General features: G+C 30.6%; 1 protein-coding gene across 1 annotated transcript; it reads right to left on the bottom strand.

Moving 5' to 3' along the window:
- Nucleotides 1-11,264: 11,264 nt before the first annotated feature.
- LOC115704833 (probable pectinesterase 50) lies at nt 11,265-13,964 on the bottom strand. The gene is made up of 4 exons (XM_030632044.2): nt 12,947-13,964; nt 12,083-12,289; nt 11,745-11,986; nt 11,265-11,644 (listed from the first exon to the last, which is right to left on the bottom strand). The coding sequence occupies exons 1-4, from the start codon at nt 13,439-13,441 to the stop codon at nt 11,419-11,421; spliced, it is 1,170 nt and encodes a 389-aa protein (XP_030487904.2). The 5' UTR covers nt 13,442-13,964; the 3' UTR covers nt 11,265-11,418.
- Nucleotides 13,965-23,323: the final 9,359 nt, after the last annotated feature.

The raw sequence follows: 23,323 nt of genomic DNA on the forward strand, positions 1-23,323 counted from the left end.
TCTTCCTCTTGAATTTTCGAAACACTAAGCCTTTCTTCACAAATAAATTCAGCCATTAGTGATTGAGTAAGTGCCCACACACATCAAGTTGATCCTCAATCATAGTGTGTGAGACCGTGAAGAATCCAAACAGAAGGAACGAGTTTCGGGCTCAGATCTTGGTGATACTCTGCTACAGAAAGAATACAATGGTTAGAGATCTGAGCGGAAGGAGTCATTTAATTCTGTTGCACCCACTGTAAGGTTTCTCAAACTTTATATTTGTTTATTTACATTATTTTAGAAATTCATATTTAGGATGTTAAAAACATACATGGTAGTAAATCTAGATCCTAGTAAAATAATTCCAACAATAATTATTTATTACGCGTTATATCATAAGCTCTTATTTATTTATTTATTATATTTTTATATTTAAATGTTTAGCTAGAACTCCTATACATTTTGGCGACTCTGCTGGGGAAGCAGGATTTTGGTTTATTGTTTATCTTCCCTGACCACAGTTATGCCTTCGAGATGATCCGAAATCTTTATCTTGGTCATTCATTTCATATCCCCTTGATCGTGTATTGGCTAGACAATTTGGATTTGATCAACATGTTCCTCATGATTGAAAGATAGGGGATTTAGAAAGGGCAAAATAGTCATGTTTGTTGGATTCCTTCCAACTCTCAAAACGATCTCACGACACATTTCGTTTACCCGGTAAAGAAAGAGAAGGCGAGTTTTTTGTTAAATTTGCTAACATATGGATGCAACATCATTGTACTGGATTAATCGGTCGAGGTGAGGCTTGTGACTGAGAGAAAGACGTGGTCTATTGTCAGGTATCTCTTTACTTGCTACTCTTCTCTTAGTAATGCTAAATCTTTGATAGTTTATACAAGATAATATGACTTTGTTGTTGAAAACAGGGGTGTACGTTCCTTCGCAAAAGTCTTTTGCCTCCTTTAGCATCCCATGAACTCTTTTTAGTTGATGAACGTCATACTCTTGCCAATCTTAATATTGGGTCCGTAGGAGATGATGTAATGGTAGCTTTAGTGGGTAAACCTTCTGACGCTTTCGGTGGTAATGATGTTGCAGTTCGACCAAACTCTGAACCACGGCCCTTTCATTGTCCAGGAACTAATGGTGACAGTGATGCTATCACGAACTTGGTTAGTATATATATATATTTTTTGCTTATGGTAATTTGTTCGTAGTCTTTCACCATATATATATATTTTATATTATATTTTTTTGTTCATTATATATCATTTTTTTTTAATTTGAAGGTCATTACAAGATACCCACTCGTCCCTTCTTCTGGTAGTAGCACAATTCAAAGTACTACCACACATGAATTACAACATTAGTAGTGCTTCTAAACATATGGAAATAACGTATCTCACTATCAAAGACTTGGCCAAGAAAGGAGACATTGTCATTGAAAATTGCAAGACCAAATCAATTTTAGCTGATCCTCTAACCAAAGGGTTAAGTGTCGTGTTGTTTAATAAACATGTTGTTAATATGAGCATTTTAGAATCTTTTGATCTTTTGGGTTAGTGGGAGTTTTTTTTTTCTGTTTGTTTTTATAAATTATGATTATTTATAATTTTTTAAATAAATCTATGAACTACATTTTATGTTTCAATATTTTATTATTGAATGAATATGTTTTTAATTATGTTTTGTTATATTCTCGAGAATGATTGAATTGAAAGCATGTGGTTCATACTGTTGTGATCATTGTCTTTTTAAATTTAATTGCTTAATGACAATTGTATTTTGTTGGCTTAATTTTTAAGCATATTCAGTGACACTAACTTATTTTAAGTAGTGTATGATTAATTTTATTGGCTTATTTATTAAGCATCACGGTATTAGTGAAATTGAGTACTAATAAGAATATTATGTTATTTTAAATTGATCACATGTTGAACATAATTCCTTACCATACTACTAGACTTATTGACCATGTCGATTTAATACTTTGGTATTTGTGATTATGAATATTTTTCGTTGAATTAAAAAACAATATGACTGTCATAGTTCATTATCAAAGGTTAAATTGGACCGGTATGTTGAGATGCTATCAGAGAACTATCATTTTTAAAGTGGTCACAAAATGTTTTCCTATTGTTCAACCCATGAGTCATTTTTCAAACAAAATTATTATTATTTTTTTTTGATAAATCAATGAGATGTATTGCACAAACTAAATTTACAAGCTAAGAGCACCCCAAAAAAGAGGCCTCAATCTATACAATTCTTTTCTTCTTTGTTTTTTTTTTTTTTTTTTTTTTCAATTTGCTTACACCAGATTTCTATGATGTCTATAGAGCACAAAACTACTCTCTATCTACACTTGAAAGTTTCTTTGGCAAGAAACTTTGAACCCAAGTCTTTAGACTCCATTTCACCTCTTCAATCAACCGATTGGTGTCAGCTTGCACCCCCTGCCACAACACGACATTTCTCATTTTCCAGGCAGCATATACCATTGTTGCAACCGCAGCACTGTAGACAGCTATCTTGAATCTTGATACTTTTGCCCTCCCAATCCACTTAACTAGATGCTAAATATTGTAAGTGACAGCATTCCAATTCAGCCATGACTTGATCTCTATCAAGCATTGGTTGGTTATCCTGCATTCAAAAAATAGATGGTGTATACTCTCATTACAGTCAGCACACAAATTACATGTCTCTTGAATCTTTATACCCATTCTGAGTAGTCGGTCTTTGGTCTTTAGCTTATTCAACATCACAAGCCAAAGTATCTTAGAGTGCTTGGGTGTATTCAGTCTTGACCATACTTCTTTGCTCTAATGTATTTTCGGTTTTGGGGTGCTGAACATCTTGTAGCATGCCTTGATAGCATATTTATCCCTGTGAAAATCAGCAATAACATTCAAAGATAAGATCTGGTTTTTAAGAGCTACAAGTCTCTTCAAATACCAACTCGAATGGATAGAGGCATTGTATCTCCACCAGCTTTGACCTTTGATGTATACACTATTCACCCACCTCAGCCATAAGCTCTCTTGTTTGTTTGAAATTGCCCAAATATACTTGGACATAGCAGCCTTGTTCCAAGTTTCAAGTTTAGTAATGCCTAAAACCCCCAGTAGCTTTAGGTTGACATACATTGTCCCAGGCCACAGCACCTGCTCCATGAAACATTGCTTGGCCTTTCCATAAGAAAGCTCTACAGATAGCTTCTATGGAATTCAGGATTCTTTTGGGCATGATTATGATTTGACTCCAGTATGCCTGAATGGTAATCAAAACTGAGTTGATAAGTGTTGTTCTCCCAGCAAAAGATAGGTTCCTTGAGCTCCAGGTTTTGATTCTTGCTGTCATTTTCTCCACTAAAACCTCACTTTCTTTCCTGGATATCTTCTTACCACAAATTGGGACTCCCAAGTATGTGAAAGGAAGCTCATGTCTCTGAAAGCCTGAGAGTTGTAAAATTCTATCCACATATTCATGTTGCATGTTACAACAATATACAGCAGTTTTAGAGGCATTAGGTTGCAAACCTGATGTTAGTGAAAAGAGCTTTAAGGCTTGTAGCATGTATAATACACTCTTGAGATCACCATGGTTGAATAATAGAACGTCATCTGCAAAAGCCAGATGGTTTAATTTGAGGCTCGAACATCTGTCATGGAAGTGAAAGTCTTCCTTCTCTCCAATCTTCCCCATCAGTCTAGAAAAGTATTCCATACCCAGTACAAACAACAAAGGAGACATGGGATCTCCTTGTCGAAGTCCTCTCCTAGATTCAAAGAAACCATGAAGGGTCCCATTGAACATAAGAGAGAACTTTGGGGTAAAGACACAATTCATTATGAGTTGAATAAAGGTGCTGGGGAAGTTGAGTCCAATCAGAACCTCCCCTAGGAATTCCCACTCAACTGTGTCATAGGCTTTTTGGAGGTCAAGTTTGATCATACAACTTGGCTTATTGGCTTTCCTGCAATAATGTCTCACCAAATCTTGGCAAATCATGATATTGTGTCCTATGAATCTTCCTTTAATAAATCCCCCTTGTGACTGGGAAATTATTTCAGGAAGGATGTTGCTAATTCTAGAGCTCAAAATCTTTGTTGCAATCTTATAGATAACATTGCAACAAGCAATTGGCCTAAAATCTTTAACAGAGTTAGGACTTTTGCATTTAGGAACCAGAGTAATGATCGTAGAATTAATATCTTTAAGAATATTACCTGATTCAAAAAATTCAATCACTGCTTCACTGATTTCCCCACCAATGAGCTCCCAATTATCTTGAAAGAAGCTACTTGAGAACCCATCCGGACCAGGAAATTTGTTTCCAGGTATACTGAAGGCTGCCTTCTTTACTTCTTCACTAGTAAATCTTTGAATAAGGCCAGATGTCTGCTCCTTCGTAAGAACAGGACCCCTTGCAATTATTCTAGGATCTACTTTTCTTCTCTGTTTCATTTTTGACCCCAGCAATCCTTTATAGTACTCCAAGAATGCCTCCATGATTAGCTCTGGTTCATGTACTCTGTTACCATCCAATCTTTCAATGGATAGAATACGGTTTTGTCTCTGCCTTTGCTTAATGCACGCATGGAAAAGTGCAGTGTTACAATCCCCATGCTGAATCCAATCAGCTTTAGACTTCTGTTGCAGGAAGGAGGTGTAATCACCTTGTATTCTGAGCAGTTTTCCCCGAGCTTCCTTCTCTTGAGTGTGTAAATCACTATCCATAGGATGTATCTGCAACTGGTTTTGAAGCAAATCCAGATCTGCCTTGGCTCTGAAAACCGCGACTTGGAGGTCAGAGAAACCCTCCTTGTTGATCAGTCTAAGTCTCATTTTGAACTGTGTCATCTTAGACACTACTCTGTACATTTTTGATCCTTCCCCTAGCTGTTTCCACACTTCCTTTAACTCAATTTCATACTTCGGATGGGATTTCCACATCTTGAAGTATTTAAAAGGCTTCTTCCCACTAACCATATTAGGATAAAGAGTCAGAATTGCTGGTGTGTGATCAAATAAACCTTCGTTAAGGAATAACGCTTCAGCAAGCTCATATTTATTAATCCAAGACTGATTGGCCATAATTCTATCTATCTTCGAAAAGATTCGATCATCCCCATGTTGCTTATTTGACCAAGTAAAGAAATATATATGTATCCCAAGTGGGAGAATGTTAAACTTTTTATTTGGGCTTACATTAAATTTTATTGGTTTTATTAAATTTAGGTTGATTGGATAGTTCTTTGCTGTGTTAGCCCATATTGTTGGTGATCAATAGTTAATGGACTTAGCATCTGTGTGTAAAGTCTAAGTGAAGCAGAAGTGTGGGCTTTTCTAGTTAACTGAAGCCTTTGATGAGCAGGCCCAGTCCAACTAGGGTTATGTAGCTAAATCCCCTCTCTAACTCTATAAATACATATTGTCTCATTACTGTATACCTTTTTTATAATCAGATAAATAAATTTCTTCTGATTTAGAGATCTAGGAAGGAAGACTTAGTTGATAGTATTGCACTATCAAATTGCGGTAATTACTATAGATCAATCATGTACGCATATACTTAATTATTATATATTGTTATCGTGTTCTATATTATATACAAATAGATCTTGAGTTTATTGTGAATTTATTTAACAAAAACACAAGATATTCGTAGATCTACTCAAAACGGTAACATAAATGTAGAAAAAAAACCATAGATTTTGAAGAAATAAATTATCTTTTTCCTCCAAAAACTCAAAAATTATGTAAGAGAATGAGTAATAGGGGAAATGGTGCTACTAGGGTTGATTATATCTAAGAAATATGTAGAAGTATGGGTGGTTGGCGAAGGGTTTGGGGCGGAAGAAATTATGGGTGGTAGGATACATAGAAGTATTTTTTGTTTGTGTGGGAGAGAGAGATAGGATGAGAGAGAAAGAGAGATAGGGAGATTAGAATTAAATGGAAAAATGATAAGGGTATTTAGGAAAAAAGCATACATATTTTTGGTATAATACAAGTACGGTTTTTTTTTTTTTTTTTTTTTTTTTTTTTAAATTAGTTTGTGTCATTAAGCAATAACAATCCAAATTTTCCAAATGGTATAAGTGTATATATATACTATAATTTTTTTTAGGGTGACTATTCAATAGTTAAATTTTTATTGTAACTATATGGTTACAGGTTACCAATAAGTAAAAATTCTATTTTTAGAATTAATTAATTATAATTAACTATTTAAGAAAATCTTTTTTAGCAATTAAAATTTATAAATATTTTTTTTTATCTATATATAAATCCCTTCGTTTAATTATTTTAACAATTAAGCTATTTAATTATAAAATTTTAATTATGAAATTATATGTGTATAATTTTAAATTATTAAGAGTTTTGTTAGAAAAATTAAAATAATTTAAGTGTAAAAAAATAAATTGCTAAAAAATCCTTATTTAATAATAAATTGCAAAAATTTAATTAATAATTATACTTAATTTAATTTTAAAATATAATTAATCTTAATTAAAGTTTTAAAAAGAAATAAATTAACAAGTTAATATCAGATTACAAGTCATTTTTTATTTTTTTTTTAATTAATTTCCAAATTAATCACAACCATTTAATAGTGATCCAATGGAAAAAAAAATGTAACCATGATGGTTACAATAAAAATGTAACCATGATGGTTACAATAAAAATGTAATCATTGGAACCTCCTCATTTTTTTTATGTTTAGTCATAATAATATTTGTGATTAAAAGTGAAAAAGTTACGACTAATTATAAATTATCATTTCTATATTGTGACTAAAAGATTCATGACTTAAGGTATTAACTAGTCACAAAAATTACAATTTGTTGTGATTAAATTTATTTTTAATCACAATATTTATTGTGACTAAAATAAAAACTAAAATTTGTATCTAAATAATATATTTTAGTGATATATTTAATTGAATAATTTGCGGTGTTAATACCTAAGTTTATCTCAAAGTTGCAGAGAAATACCCAAGTAAAATTTTTGGTGGTAAATATACATTATGTTAGGATTCTGGAACTTCCGTAGGTACCTTTACGTTAAGTGACATGTAAGTATCCACATGTCATCTTCGCATTGGTCCACATCATTTAATTATTATTTTTATTAATTAAAATTCATCAAAATATTTGAAAATCATTTTAAAATTAAAAAAAATTAAACTAAGTAAAAATTTAAATTAAGCCTTATTATAAATTTAAATATACATAATAATAATAATATTAATTAAAAACTTAAATCTTCATCTCACTCACCATCGTGTTCTTAACAGAGGCATCCCAAACCTAAAAAAAAATTTCAACCAAAAATCTCAAAAAAATTTCTCACCCAACACCATTCACCCACTTAAAGCTCAAAAATATTCCCACTAAGAGAAAACTGATCTAACCAATCCAACAAACAAAGCTCTACTCAAATATCCCAAAATTGAAAAAAAAAACCCAGTAAATTTCTCCCACAAAAATCCTCATCTATAATATCTTGAAAAAGAATTTAGGTGACTCAAATTGGGATGCAATAAAAAAAAAGATAAAAAAAAATACCTAGAAGCCTTCTCTTCTACACTCCTTAAACAGTCTTCCTAGAAACATCATCGTCGTCCTCTTGTGCGATTGCAACCACAACACCGGCGACACCAGGTTACAGTAACACTTTATTTACAAAAATTTCTAAAAAAAAATCTTCATCGTGGACAAAGATATATAGATCTCGTAAAAAACACCTAAGCAACCAGATTTAAACAAACAATAGATCCCGTTGATGCATAGATCTCAACCAAGACCAAGTTTCTTGTCGGCGCCTCACCTGTATCTCCGTTAGGTGTGGTAAAAGTTTGTTTGGGCCATGGACGGTCGGAGTTTCTCCGTCCGGTTCTGAGTAGGGAGAAATCGAGAAAGAGAGGGACTGAGAGAGTGGAGAGAACTCAAGCGAGATCGAGATGGAGAACAAGCTTCGGTGTGCTCTGATGCTTGCGATCCTGGTGGTGGGAATCTCGTCCATCGATTGTGGTAGAATGCCTCACCGAGGTCGGGCGGAGGTGCCCCAGATATGAAACCTGTGAGAAGAGAGAGATGAGACGGAGGTTTAGTTTCAGGTTTCTTTTGATTTTTTATTCTGTTTATAATTTTTAATGTTAATTTATAATTATTATTTTGTATATTTAAATTTATAATTAGGTCTAATTTTAATTTTTATTTAATTTAATTTTAAAATGATTTTCAAATATTTTAATGAATTTTAATTAATAAAAATAATAATTAAATGATGTTGACCAATGTGAAAATGACACGTGGACACTTACATGTCACTTAACGGAAAGGTACTTACGGAAGTTTCAAAATCCTAACTGAATGTATTTTTCCTGCCAAAATTTTTACTTAGGTATTTATCTGCAACTTTGAGATAAACTTAGGTATTTACGCCGCAAATTACTATATATAATTTGGTGTTGTCACTAAAATAGTTTTTTTGGTTTTTTTTTTTTTGGGTAGTGATATATGATTTGATGTGTAGAAAAAAATGACATTGGCTAAGTATGGACATGCACTATACTGACCCTATTGTACTGGAAAGAAAGGAATGGGTGAGATTCGGCATAACGAATCCGTGCCTTGAGTTTCAACCGAGACTTAACCTAATAAAATAATATAATATGCACTCTTCATATAATTACTTATTAATATTCAATGATCCATTCATCTAAGAAAAAAAAATCTAACCATATCTCATTAATAACTAACAAAATAAAATAAAAGATATGCACTCTGCTATACGTACTTTTTTATATAATTTCACTAACTCATCCAGCCTGCATATTGGGTCTTTAGGGCCCTTGGTTTAAATAAAATTTTATAATTTGAGTAGGAATCATAATGGCAATCTTCTTTCAAACTAGTGTTCAAAAAAAAAAGTTAGTGTGAGATAATTGCAATCTTTTATTTACTTTATTTTACATATATTTTTGTTTTTATAGTTAAAAGGAGGGCCGATGTGCATTAAAAAATATATATCAGCAAAAATAATTCTCAATAAACTAATCTCTCTTAAGTTTTTGCTAATTCATAATTCTCTCATTAAGTAAAAGTTCTCCATTCGATCCTATTCCCTAGTCCGATATTAATTTTTTAAGTGAAAAAGAGATACTTCATTAAGAAAGATAGTACTAATTAAGTCAAAATATATAGATACAAATAAAACCAAGCAAAACCAAATTAATTAGAGTTAAGGCTATTAAATTAATCTAATTTTGAAAGAGTGTAAGCTACTGAATTATTCAGAATCTTGGACATAATACGCAAAAGACATTGCCTTGAGGTCTACACATGTAGAGAGAAAGAGTATTAGCTCTTGTTCATTAACGTATGAATCATATATACCCCAATTAATTATGAGTAATGATGCACCTAAACATTAAGTATATATAGTGATGTCATATTGTTTTTTTTTTCGTTTTTATAGGTGTCGTTTTAAGTATGATAGCTGAAAAAACAAACACATCAATCTCTAAAATTTGAGTGCATATTCTAATAAGTACACATAATACTCATAAATTACCCATCATCATTCTATTATAATCATTATTTTATATATCTTGTCTCTCACAAATCTAATTCGTCTTCCTAAAAGTTTATACTGGTCAAAATTCGGATCAAGCATGTATAGATCGGTATTAATTCACCCTGAAAAGCCAAACTAACAACCAATTCATATTTAATAAATAAAATATGGTTCAGGATTATTGATGAATGCATATTATTAGCATTAAATATATAGAACTTTTTTATGATCCCTGCCCCAATTATTATTAATTAACTAACCAAGCTTTGGATCATATGGTAGACTGGTAGTTAATAACTAACTCAAGTTTGGTCTAATAAAATGACTCAAGTCATCCATTAATTCCTGATTAAAAAAATAAAACACGTATATAAAAATGAATATTATAACTAATAAGAACAAATACATATATATATATATGGAAGAGGTTTCAATGGTTACATTTTTATTGTAACCATCATGGTTACATTTTTTTAAGCCATTGGATTACTATTAAATGGTTGCGATTATTTTGGAAATTAAATAAAAATAAATAATAAATAACTTGTAACCTGAAAGTAACCTAATCATTTATTTCCTTATAAAACTTTAATTAAGATTAATTATATTTTAAAATTAAATTAATTATAATTATTAATAAATTTTTTGCAATTCATTACTATATAAGGATCTTTTAGCAATTTATTTTTTTATACTTAAATTATTTAAAATTTTATAGCAAAACTTTTTATAATTTAAAATTATACACATATAATTTCATGATTTAAATTTTATTATACTTGTAATCTTAATTTTAAATTATTACACTTAATTATTTAATTTTTTTATTTAAATATTTAAAAAGTAAAAAATGAAATAAGTTGAAGGATTTTTTAGAAAAAAAATAGTTGCACTTGTTATCGATTGATTAGCTTGAGGCCTCATACTTAGTTCATATAATTATAACAAAATAATTAAATATCATTTAAAAATAATTAATTATTTGAAAATTTATTATAAGAAGAGAATTTTAATTTGTGTCAAAAGAAGTTTAATTTTTGTAAAAAAAAAATAAATTTTATTGTAAATATTATAATTAAATGGTTTAATTATTAAAATAAGTCAAGTAAGGATTTAAATATAAATATTAATTGCTAAAAGAGGTCTTGTTAAATATTTAATTAATTATTTTAAGAAAATAGTTAATTATAATTAAATAATTCTAAAAAAGGAATGTCTATTTAATTAATTATTTTAAGAAAATAGTTAATTATAATTAATTAAATCTAAAAAAGGAAAGTTTACCTATTAGTAACCTGCTATTACAGGTTAAAAAAAAATGTAACCATATGGTTACAATAAAAATGTAACCATTGAATAGTCACCCATATATATATATAACCATGAATTAAAGACAAAAGAATTAATTATTTTTGGTTAAAAGTTACAGAATTAAGCAGAGTCGCCATATCAGCCATGCATCATGCAATGCATATCTGCAAATTTCCATGACATAGGAGTTAGGACCACGTGTAGGACTACTATTGATGAGATTTAATTATATCGAAGTAATTATGATCATTAAAACAAAATAATAATAAATGTTACTGCTTAACTAAAAAATTGTTTTTAATTTCCAGAGAACCTAAAAATTTCTTTTTTTTTTTAAAAAAAAAAAAACGGAAATGTAAATTATGGGACAAAAATGAAAAAATTACGTTTATATATTTATGGTCAACAGTTGAACAGGCTAACTTACGTAGTTGGAACTTGGAAGATGGATGTTTGAGTTGTGTGGGAGGTAAGGTACAGTTGGAATTCCATACTAAATATAATTGAATACATTACATATTTCATCTATTAATTTAAATAATAAGAATCTGTTTTAAAATTTGTTCTTAGACCCCTGGAAATCTTAGTAGAACCAGCCAATTTTGGAGGAGGGAGCAACCACTTGGAAGCTTGAATGTAGCCCAGTGTAATAAAAGGTTTAACTTCATTAGCCGTTAAGTGCTTAGCGAATTTTTCTCTTTTAGCTACGTTTGACCCTTCTCCCGTACTCTTATATTCTCCGTAGTAAAGTTTACTGCATTAATATGATTATATGAAAATAATAAGTTAGGAGTATTCAATTAATTAATTAGTTAATTTTTAATTATTGTTTATAATTAAAGACATGCATATACCCGGCGTCTTTAGGGTCCTTGATGGTCCATCCACCGGGGTGGACAACCTTGGTCATTTCAGTGTAGGCATAAATGACTCGAGGCATGCCACCCCAAGGTCTCCCCAAATAGGTAGTGCCTTTCCCAGAGCCACGAATAACACTGTGCACAAATGAATATCCTGTGTTCTCTGATTCAGCATTTCTTCCTTGTGCTGTTACCACTGTTAGTCCTTTTTCACCGTACACAAATAGGTCCGCGTTCTGCCAATTAAACAATTATTATATCCTTAATATTGGTTAATTTAATTATATAATTAATTAGGTTAATTAATTATATATATATATACATATATATACCAAATACAAAGATGTTCCTCTGCCGAAGATGAAATCAACGGTACCCTCAATATAACAGTTCTTAAAAAAGTGATTTCCTCTGTCATCACAAAGCGTATCTTGATATCCAAGGAATTTGCAGTTATAAAAGGCTCCTTTATCTCCATTAATTCTCATTGCCAGAGCTTGACCATCTTTCTTGTACGGATCCGGTCTCGGCGCAGAATTCTGCACGATCAACATATATAAATATTAGAAATTCCAAATATTATTTTAATTTTAGGGTGTGTTTGGAAGTAACTGTGTAATTACTAGGTAGGGTAATTACTAGGGTGGTAATTACACAATTTAGTAATTACACTATATTTTGAAATGCAATGTGTGTTTGGATATGAGGTGGTAATTACATATAAATTCCTAATATCTTGTTTGGCAAAATAGTTAGTAATTACATGGGAAAATAATATTTTTTAATAGTTAATATTTAATATGGAAAGTTTTTAGTAATTACACAGTGTAATTACATAGTACTTCTAATTACACAGTTACAGTGTAATTACATAGTCAGACAAACATGTAAAATTGTGTAATTACCTCTAATTACACACAAATCCAATTACATTGTGGCTTTCCAAAAGCACCCTTAATAAATAATATAAAAAACCGTTCATTATATATAGGGTAAATACTATTTTGGACCCTCTGTTTTACAAAAGTTACCAATTAGACCCTGTGTTTTGTTAAATGACAAAATGAACCCTGTATTTTCTAAAATAGTACAAATAGGACCCTAAATTGATTTTTTTTTATCAAAATCACCAATAGTATTTACCCATATATATACTACAATGCATGCATGGGAGACAAATTACATGTATATATTACCTTAATAATGAGATTAGCACCAACGAAGTATTTGGCCAAGACAATGACGGTGGCGCTATCCACAGTACCGTACACCTTGGCCGTATCACCGTGGCTGATAACGGGTCTGTCCGTTTGGGAAGAACCAATTAATGTAACGAAGTGTTGAGTGAAGTCGATCTTCACCTTCTCATTGTACTCACCTGGTCCAATCTCGATGATCACCCTTTTCGTGTTGTCCGCCGGTACCGTTTTAACGGCCTCAGATATGGTTTTGAAGTCTCCACTACCGTCTTTTCTAACTTTAATGGTCCTAGATGCTTCTTCAGCCTTCACCAACTCTGGGTCCAGCGTCGATTTTCTCTCCGAGAATGGCTTTATGTTTGCGTTAAACCATTTGTTTATGTCTGCCTTGTTTTCCGGTACCGGCACATTGTCGTCCGCCGATACCACCACCACCACGGCGGCAATGATGAGTAACGATACTGATAAGGCCGAGACTGAGAGTAGAGCCATTCTTTTCTTTCTAGTTTAATTATTATTACTACTCGTGATATTAATGTATATTTCTATTTGGTTCACATTGATAAGAAAATATTTATATATAGTAGTGATTTTGTAGTTAAGATTTGGTGTGGTTTTTCTGGGGGTTGGGAAATTCTTACCAATATATTATTCTTATTATCTACCTCATCAACTAATTTGATGTGGTAAGAAAGAAGGGAAAATAAGGATGTGAGGACATAAATGGTGTGTGTGTGATTTTATGTGTTGGAAAAAAATGACATTGGATAAGTATGGACATGCGTATAATGAGCCTATTGTACCGGAAAGGAATGGGAGAGATTTCCCATAACGATCCGTGTTTTAAGTTTCAACCCACACCAAAAAAGAGAAAAAATAAAATAAATAAATAAATAAATGAAATGATAGAAACCTAACTCTTTATTACTTACTAATTATCGATCTTGCTATATACTACGTACTTTTTTTAATATAATTTCATTAACTAACCAGCCTGTGTTGACTCTTTAATTTCAACTGTTTGTTTAATTAAGATGACGTGTCAATTTATGGTAGGTGGTTTGAGAACTATAACCAACTACATATTGAATTTAAATCTCGTCTCAAATTTTGGTGTCTAGTCAAATAAAGAATAACACTGCTGGACTAGCCTTTAAAAAAATTATATTATTTAATATATCTACATGTACATGTGTTCATCAAACTACTAAAACCGCTCGCATCACACTACACCGTAAAAAAATAGAGTTTGAAATTTTTTGATGTGCGATCGCGGTTTGAATTTTTTCTAAACCGCGTGGTGCGGTGCGGTTTGCGGTTTTGAATTGTTAATATGCGGTTCAAACCGTACCGCACCGCATATTATAAAAATACTAATTTTTATATTTATTTAGGTTCAATATGTGAATGTCCAACCCAAAGCCCACTAATTATTGTATTGTTGAAACTTAAAAGTTTTTTTTTGTATTTATTTTCAAGCCTTATGATATTTTTGACAAGTGTTGCCAAGCTATGTTGTATTTGTGATAGTTTAATTATTTGGTGATAGTCCAAACCGCAGAAACTACAAAAACCGCACCGCACTGCACCATTTTTTGCGGTGCGATTTCTGCATTTTTTTAGTTTCGCGGTGCGGGTGCGGTTTCAGAAATTGGAAAAACCGCATGTGCGGATTGGTTTGAAAAAATAGTTAAAAACCGCACCACCCGCACCGCGAACACCCCTATCTACATGGTTTAAAAATATAAGAACCAATAAAATTCTAAAAAAAAAACCCTAATTTTTAATAGAAATAGAAAGTCAAAAAAATAAAAACAAATAATAACACAATAATTAAAATGATCACTAATAAGATCTCTTATCATATCTGTCTAGCTAAAGATTTTAGTAATAATTCATTTAATGTACCAATATTTTTTGGATCATTAATTTTTCCACCTTAATCTTTATATTTAGTTAGGACTCTAATATAAATAAACAAAAAAAAAAAATATTTTCGATAATAATTTTTTTCTTTCTCGGATCTGTGTTGAACCACTTATATCAAAATAATATTACTGAATATGCCCTACTAAGGGACAAATGCAATATTTTTTCAAGTTCCCCAAAATAGTCAAAACCTTCTGTCCCTGCAACGGACACCCCAGTATTGTTTTGAGTATTGCGATCTTTATCTCGGCTATGTACAACAAATCAAACTCCATTAACTATACATGTCAGATATAAATACAAAACAAGATCAAAGCCAAATGCTAAAGTTAGCAGTTCATCACTATGTTCTAATGACTTGAGCTTATACAAATTGAAAATTTGAAAAAACACGCATAACAATCAAGATTTGAGAGATTTGATAATTTAGATTAAGTAAATATTATGAAACGGAATACTTGCACACCTTCTTATGAAACCACGAAGGAAATTCTTTTTTGTGTAAAAGATTATGGTTAGCATTCGGGTCCCTTTGTGCGATTACTTCTAGGTGCTCTCTATTAAAAAAAAAACTATTACAAATTTAGCTAAATAGAATAATACAATGCTATTCATTAAGCATTAATAATTTGATTAACTTACGTCATATAAGGGTCGATCTCGATACAATTCTATCATATGTACCACTCGGTTCTTTTGCGAGTCTTCTCATTGAGAGTTGTTATTGTTTGCTTACCAAGTGGACGGCATTGAGATTTAAAAACTGTTAAGTATCGAGATAGACTAGAAGCATCTTCATTGCGCTAAGGACAGTTGAATTTTGTATGCACACCTTTGAAGTACATGGAACAAAATGTCAAAGCCTTATCTATAACGTATCCTTTAGCAATAGATCCTTCCGGCCTTGCTTTGTTCCTAACATAATTTTTCAACTTTTTCATGTACCTCTTAACTTTTTCACGAGATTATCTCAGAGGCTTTATCAAAATGCTTTGTAGTTAATTCAACTTTTAATTTATTGATATTTTATCCCACTTTCTTTTCATTGATATTTTATTTAATTATTAATCTATATCTATATCTATATTCATGTTAATTATAATGTTTTTTTTTTTTTAATTTTTACGTTAACTTTAATAAAATATATACTATTACTTAATTGAATATTCTTTAACTTTGAATTAAAATAAAAAAAAAATTATGCATAATAAAAATCAATAAAATATTAATTTTAATGTAAATAAAAGAAAACTGTAAATATTTGTTTCATCTAAAATTTAATTAATAAAAATTATATATATTTATTAGGTGTTTAGGGTTATTTCAAAAATAAATATATAAATAAACCGTCCAAGTGTCAATGTATGTATTAGCAATAGCATTCGTTACAATAATAACTTATTAACTTTTATGATTAAATCATTATTATAAATTAAATTTTTATTAACAAATTAATGATTCTTAAATATGAAACGTGAAGTATCAATTGGTAAATTTTTTTTGGGAAAGTACCATATATACTGTATTTTTTATTTTTTTTTACTGTTATGTTTTTTTTTTTTTTACATTTTTCATTTTTATAAAAGTGTTTCCATTTTGAAGTTATGCTATTTTAATTTCGAGGTTATACTGTTTCGATTTTATAAAAATTATTTCCATTTCGAGGTTATGCTGTTTCCATTTCAAGATTATGTTGTTTCCTTTTTTATAAATGTATAAAAAGTAAAAATGAAAAACTTCCAATCCTTTTCAAAATTGATTATATAATTTTTATTATTATTTTGAAAAATAGCTTGTCTTTTCTTGGTGTGAAAAGTCTTTTAAAAAAGGTGAATTAGTTAAATAAATATGTGATCTTCTTATATTGAATATTTTGTATTTACTTTGTATTTTTAAGGAAAATTTAAATTTAAAATATTGAGATATTTTTAATCATATTTTTAAGGGTGTATGTATACACATTTGGTACCCTTTGTTTTATTTAAATATAAATTTAGTACCCTGTATTTTCAATAATACTTATTTGGTACCCTGTATTTTAAAAGCATACATATTTGGTACCCTAAACTCAAAATTTTTTGATAAAATTTTATTAATATAATTAAATTATCTTCAATTTTACAAATTCTAGATTCAAATTTAATTATTTAATTACATATAACTGAGAACCGTTTGGCCAAATTAATAAAATTATATTGATTAAATTTTACTTTAGGGTACCAAATATGTATTATTTCAAAATATAAGGTACTAAATAAGTATTATTGAAAACACAAGGTACCAAATGTGTTTAAAGAGAAAAAATAGGGTACTAAATGAGTATATTCCCTATTTTTAATTTTATTGGTTTAACTTTGAATTAAAATAAAAAAAAATTATGTAGATATTAAGAGACAATTCCGCTTAATCAGGCACACAATGATTTACCATGATATCTCACTTGGATTTTATTGTACATATATAATCACATCCAAATGGCACACCAAAGTATCGACAAAAGCTAAAAAAAAAATCCTCAAAGATCAAAATCCCAAATCCCATTTCAATTTTTTTTTTAAAAAAATACATTACCTAATTTAAAAAAAAAAATAAACATACATATATTATACTTAACATCATCTAATTGAATCTAATTAAAAAAAAAATTAATTATACGTGAAATTAATCTAGTATGTATATATATATATATTTATAAAGTTAAAGTATAAAGTAATGACATGTCATTCTAAATTGACTTTATTCTACTCTATCTATTCTCTCATTAATTTTTCTAGTTTTTTTTTTTTAATTTTTTTATTAAATTTATAAATATTAATTGATTAATTAATCAAAAAATTTAACTATAAATTTAAAGATCCCAATAAATAAATATCACATATATTATGTGTATTATGAATATATAGTATATATTTATATTAATAGACTTATATATAATATTATAAAAGTACTATTTTATTGCTTTAAAAAAATACTATTTTTTGTTATATTATTTAATATAATAATAAGTAGATTAAAATGTGGTAATATATGTTATTATGTGAATATTATATATTAAGTATTTGGTAAATAAATTGTGTAACATATGATTTATTTAACCTAATATTGTAACCTACACTTTGCAATATGGAGAGGAGTTACAAGATTAATTATTTTTGTAACTTCTTTTGATTGATCATAGTTTTGTGTAATAAAAGAGATGTTACACAAAATTGATGATAGAATTCAAAATTATTATGACATAGTTGTTACAAAATGGATTAATACTCATTTATGGGAGAGAAATGATGTGTGTATTTTGAATTCTATGTGTGATCACCTAAACATTATAAAAGGAGGTCTTTGGTGCTCATTTGAGAGAGATGAAGTTTTCTATCAAGAAAGCACTTTGCTAGAAAACCCTAAAAATGCTTGATAATTCCCAAAGCTATTTCCTAGAGAGTTCCCTTAGTGCTTAGAGATAACAGAAATAAGCTTTTGGACAAAGGTGTAATACCTTGTTCAAGTCATGGTGATCCCCACTATTCTACACTCAAGGTTGTGAGTGAGTGATCCTTTTCTTCTTCATATTATATATATGTTATATAATATTCTACAAATTTATTGCAATATAATACAAGGACCAACAAAGAGATTAAAGAAATGTTACAACACATAACATACAATGTATATACACTATATATAACAAATTTTATTTCTATTTTCTCAAAAACGCTAATTTTCCAATTCTAACCTTTTAAATGCCAAAACTAATTATTTAATAACTAAAATAGATTATTAAATAATATTGTCATTTAATTTAATTATTAACTAGACATATAAAGTCCATTAATAAATAAATAAACCTAGAATCTCTTTTCTTTACAATTTCGATCCTGCTTAGTGAAAATTTGCAAATTAGACATAGTCTAACTTTAGAATTATAATTGACCAATCACAAATCAATTATTGAGTCTTACAAGCAGTATGTTCTCAACTAGAATGGGGACCATGGATCTATATGCTGAGCTTCCAATAAGTGAACCGAATTTACTAAGTAAATTCCTACTTATTAATTCTTCGTTGAATCCACTCTTAGAACTTAGAATTGCACTCTCAGACTTATATAGAGCATATTATATGTTCCACGATATAGATATGCTATCTCATTTAACCATTGTTATAATCTTATAGTGATCAAAGATCCTCTATATAGATGATTTACATCGAGATGGGATAATTTTACCATTCTCACCCCTCAATGTTTTTTGCCCCTTAAAACACTTAGCTACCTGTAAATGGTGTTTAGTGATCTAAGAATTAGTCACTTAAACAAGAGCTCATCCATTTACTTCTATTTGCTAAGCTCGAAGGGAATCATCACTTGACTTCTATACACCAGTAGAAGCTATAGATTCCATATTTATGTTCAGCACTCCCACTCAATCATACTATCATGTTCCCAAAATATACGTATCACCCTGACCCAAAAGTAGACTTAACTAATAAATCAAAGAACATGAATAGTACTCCTGAGTTGAGCCTAAGCATATCAGGATTTAGATTCTTTTAATCTTAAGATCAACTACTGATATTGACTTGGAAAGATATATAACGGTAAGTTTGTAATATCTTAACTTAGTTGCAATATCGGTCTAGTCCAATGTATACTCCATACATTCGAAAATAGTATACTTTACTAATGTCCTGGAAAGAACATAACACTTACTCCAAGCGTAAGTACACATCATCGCTGATTATCACATTAGTGTAAATCCAATAACACTGATGAAACAGGGACTTAGTCTTTAGATTCATATGATCACAATCACATTCCACTGTGTTTCGATACTGTAATTGTGAATAAACATATGATCTGGATTTAACTGATTTTGTGTGAAAATGTAATAAACATATTAAACCATTAGCATGTAAAATTCATGCAAACATAAATCCCTTCAAATTTCTTATATTGATAACTAATCAGATTGTAAAGTGTTTTATTTAGGGCATAAAACCCAACATAACCTTGATACGGAGGAGATACCTATTCAACATGTTTCTCATTCCTCAAAGGATTCAGCTGAAGATAATCCCACGGTTTCAGCGGAGGTTGCTGTTGGGTTTTATGCCCTAAATAAAACTCTATTTCAATGTAATCCAGATTATTCAATATCAATAAAGTAATAGAAGTATTTTTTATTCATTTGTGTATGTTTTGGTTCACTTAATCAATTGTTTGTCTATTTGATTTATAAATTCATCCAAACCCCTTTTCACATACTTGATCATGTTTATTGTGTTGTCAACACAGTGGAAAGTAAACATGACTATGTGAATAAAGTATTCCTAGATTTATCAGAATACATGATCCTAGATCACATGATCAAAATCCTAATATGGTTAGGCTCAATTTCAAGAGTGTTATTCGTTTTCTTTGATTTGTTAGTTAAGCCTAATTTTTGGTCAGGGAAATACATACGTTTTGGGAACACGGTAGTGCGATTGAGTGGGAGCACTAACATAAATATGGAATCTATAGCTTCTATCTGGCGAATAGTAAGCAAAGGGTCATTTCCTTCGAGCTTAACCAAACGAGATAAATGATTGAGTACTCATTTCACTTAGTTGAAATATCATTTATACAGGGTTAAGTGTTTTAAGGATAAAATACATTGTAGGGTGTTACGGTAATTTAGTCCCTTTACAGTGTAAATCATCCATATAGAGGATCATTGATCACATTAGGATTATAACAATGGATAACTAATGATGTGTCTATATGGTGGAACATATAGAGCATTCTATATACTGAGATTGCAATTCTGAGTTCTATGTGTGGATTCAACGAAGAATTAATAAGTCAGTGAATTTAAGTGGTAAATTCTAAATCTGCTTATTGGAAGCTCGGATATATAGACCCATGTTCCCCCCACTAGTTGAGATAATATTACTTGTAAGACTCATTTAATTGATTTTAATTAATCAATTAAAATTCTCAAGATAGACTGTGTCTATTTGAGAATTTATCACTTATTAAGGGCAAAACAGTAAATAGAGATTTTGAAGGGCATATTTATTAATTAGGAAACTTTAATTAGTTTCATTATTAATAAAATAAATGACAATATATTATTTGATAATTAATTTTAATTATTAAATAATTAGATTTGACATTTATGTGGTTGAATAAAGGAATTGACAGCTTTTGACAAAACAGGAAACTATCAGTATAGGAAAAGGAAAGTTGGAAAAGTGGCAAGCCTTGTTTCCACAATGCCTAGGCCGGCCACTTAAGTTCCCTTTTCCCTTTGATTTTTTCAATATTATATGTCAATTAATTCAATCATAGCCCTGGGTGGTTTTCTATAAATAGAAGGCAAAGGCTTCAGATTTCAACATAACTGATACACAACATTATTCTGACATAATTTTCTCTCTGAAAATTCTCTCTGAGCCGCCACCCTCTCTCTCTATTCCTTCACTGTTTCGAAATCTATAAGTGCTAGAGTAGTGCCCACACACATCAAGTAATACCTCAATCATAGTGAGGAAGGCTGTGTAAAATTCAGAAATAACAAAGAAGGACTATCGGGCTCAGATCTTGATTATACTCTGCTACAGAAAGGAATCAAGGGTTAGAGATCTGAGTGGGAGGAGACATATATTCCGCTGCACCCAATGTAATATTTCTGATACTCTTATGTGTTTAATTTTCTATCGTTTTAGAAGTTCATATTTAGGTTGTTAAATCAACATACTTGTGAGTAGATCTAAGTTCCTGGTAAAATAACTTCCAACAGTTGCACATCAGCAGCCCCGCGCTCAGCCATGAAAATAATAAGTTGGAATGCCAGGGGCTTGGGAAACCCTTCGGCATTCAGGCATCTAAAGCTGCTGGTTAAATAGCAGCGTCCTGATTTGTTTTTTATTATGGAAACTAAGCTTAAATGTAATTCTTTAGATCATGTTCGTCACTCTTTGAAACTTAGCAATGGACTTGAAGTCCCAAGGGTTGGACTAAAAGGGGGTTTATTGTTGTTATGGATGACAAATATTGATGTAACCTTGAACTCCTATTCAATGAATCATTTTGATGCTTTTGTGTTGTATGAGAATGGTTGTCGTTTCCACTTTACCGCTTTCTATGGTGCTCCGAAATCTCACTTACAAATTAATACTTGGAATCTTTTGAGAAGTTTTGCTACACCTTCAAACAATATTCCTTGGCTAGTTCTTGGTGATTTTAATGAGTTGTTGTCAAATGAAGACAAATATGGGGGTCCACTGAGAAGTGATAAGCTTATGAATGATTTTAGGCAAGCTATTGATTTTTGTAATCTTATTGCAATTCCTTACACTGGGGACCAGTTTACATGGACAAACAAACACTACAGTGGGACTTTAGTAAAAGAGAGGCTTGATAGAGGTTTTCATAATGGTGTTTGGACTGATTTTTTTGTTGATGCTACTCTTTCTCATCTGGATTTCTATCATTCAGACCACCGTGCAATTGCATACAATGTTTCTCTACCACAACAATTGTCCATTTCTACTAAAAGACATCACAGATTTCGCTTCGAGCAATTTTGGCTCAAAGATTCAGATTGCCGTGACATCATCCAAGCCTCTTAGAAATCCTGTAACGATATTCATCCTATTCCTTCATTGCTGCAAAATATTGCAGACTGCTCCTCCGCTCTCCAGGATTGGCACGTCTCCAAATATGGCCAAATGGGCCGAGACATAGCAGCAGCACAAAAAAATCCATCTCATTTGCACAACAGTAATGACCGGTCTATACAACATTTCAAAAATGTTGAAGATGCTGATAAAATATTGGATGACTTGTTAGAGAAAGAGGAGCTTTATTGGCATCAAAGAGCTAGAGTTGATTGGTTGCAAAGTGTAGATTCTAATACACAATTTTTTCATGCTCGTGCTAAGTCAAGGAATGCCACCAATAAAATTAAAACTTTAAACACTGTTGCTAGTGGGGTTGTACATGGAGATGAGGAAATTGCTAATGAAGTCACTTCCTATTTTTCACAATTGTTCAATTCTAATGGTGTTGATTTTGAAGCTCTGAATTTGGTTTTGTCCACTATCCATTCGGCTATAACTCCTGAAATAAATGCTCTTCTGTTGCAATACCATGTACTGCTACAGATGTTGAAAATGCTCCTCATTCGATGGCGCCTGATAAATCCCCAGGAGTGGATGGTATGTCTGCTATGTTTTTCCAAAAACATTGGGATATTGTTGGCTTGCTTGTGACTCAAAGTGTACTTCAAATTCTTAATGAGGGTGCGGATATGACATGTATTAATTCAGCTCTGATTACATTAATTTTGAAAATTGACCAGCCTAAGTTTGTGAGTGAATTCAGACCTATTAGTTTGTGTATTGTGATTTACAAGTTGGTCTCGAAAGCTATTGCGGTCAGATTTAAAGAAGCGCTGCCCTTTG

Source organism: Cannabis sativa, chromosome 1, assembly GCF_029168945.1.
Source record: "Cannabis sativa cultivar Pink pepper isolate KNU-18-1 chromosome 1, ASM2916894v1, whole genome shotgun sequence".
NCBI lineage: Eukaryota > Viridiplantae > Streptophyta > Magnoliopsida > Rosales > Cannabaceae > Cannabis > Cannabis sativa.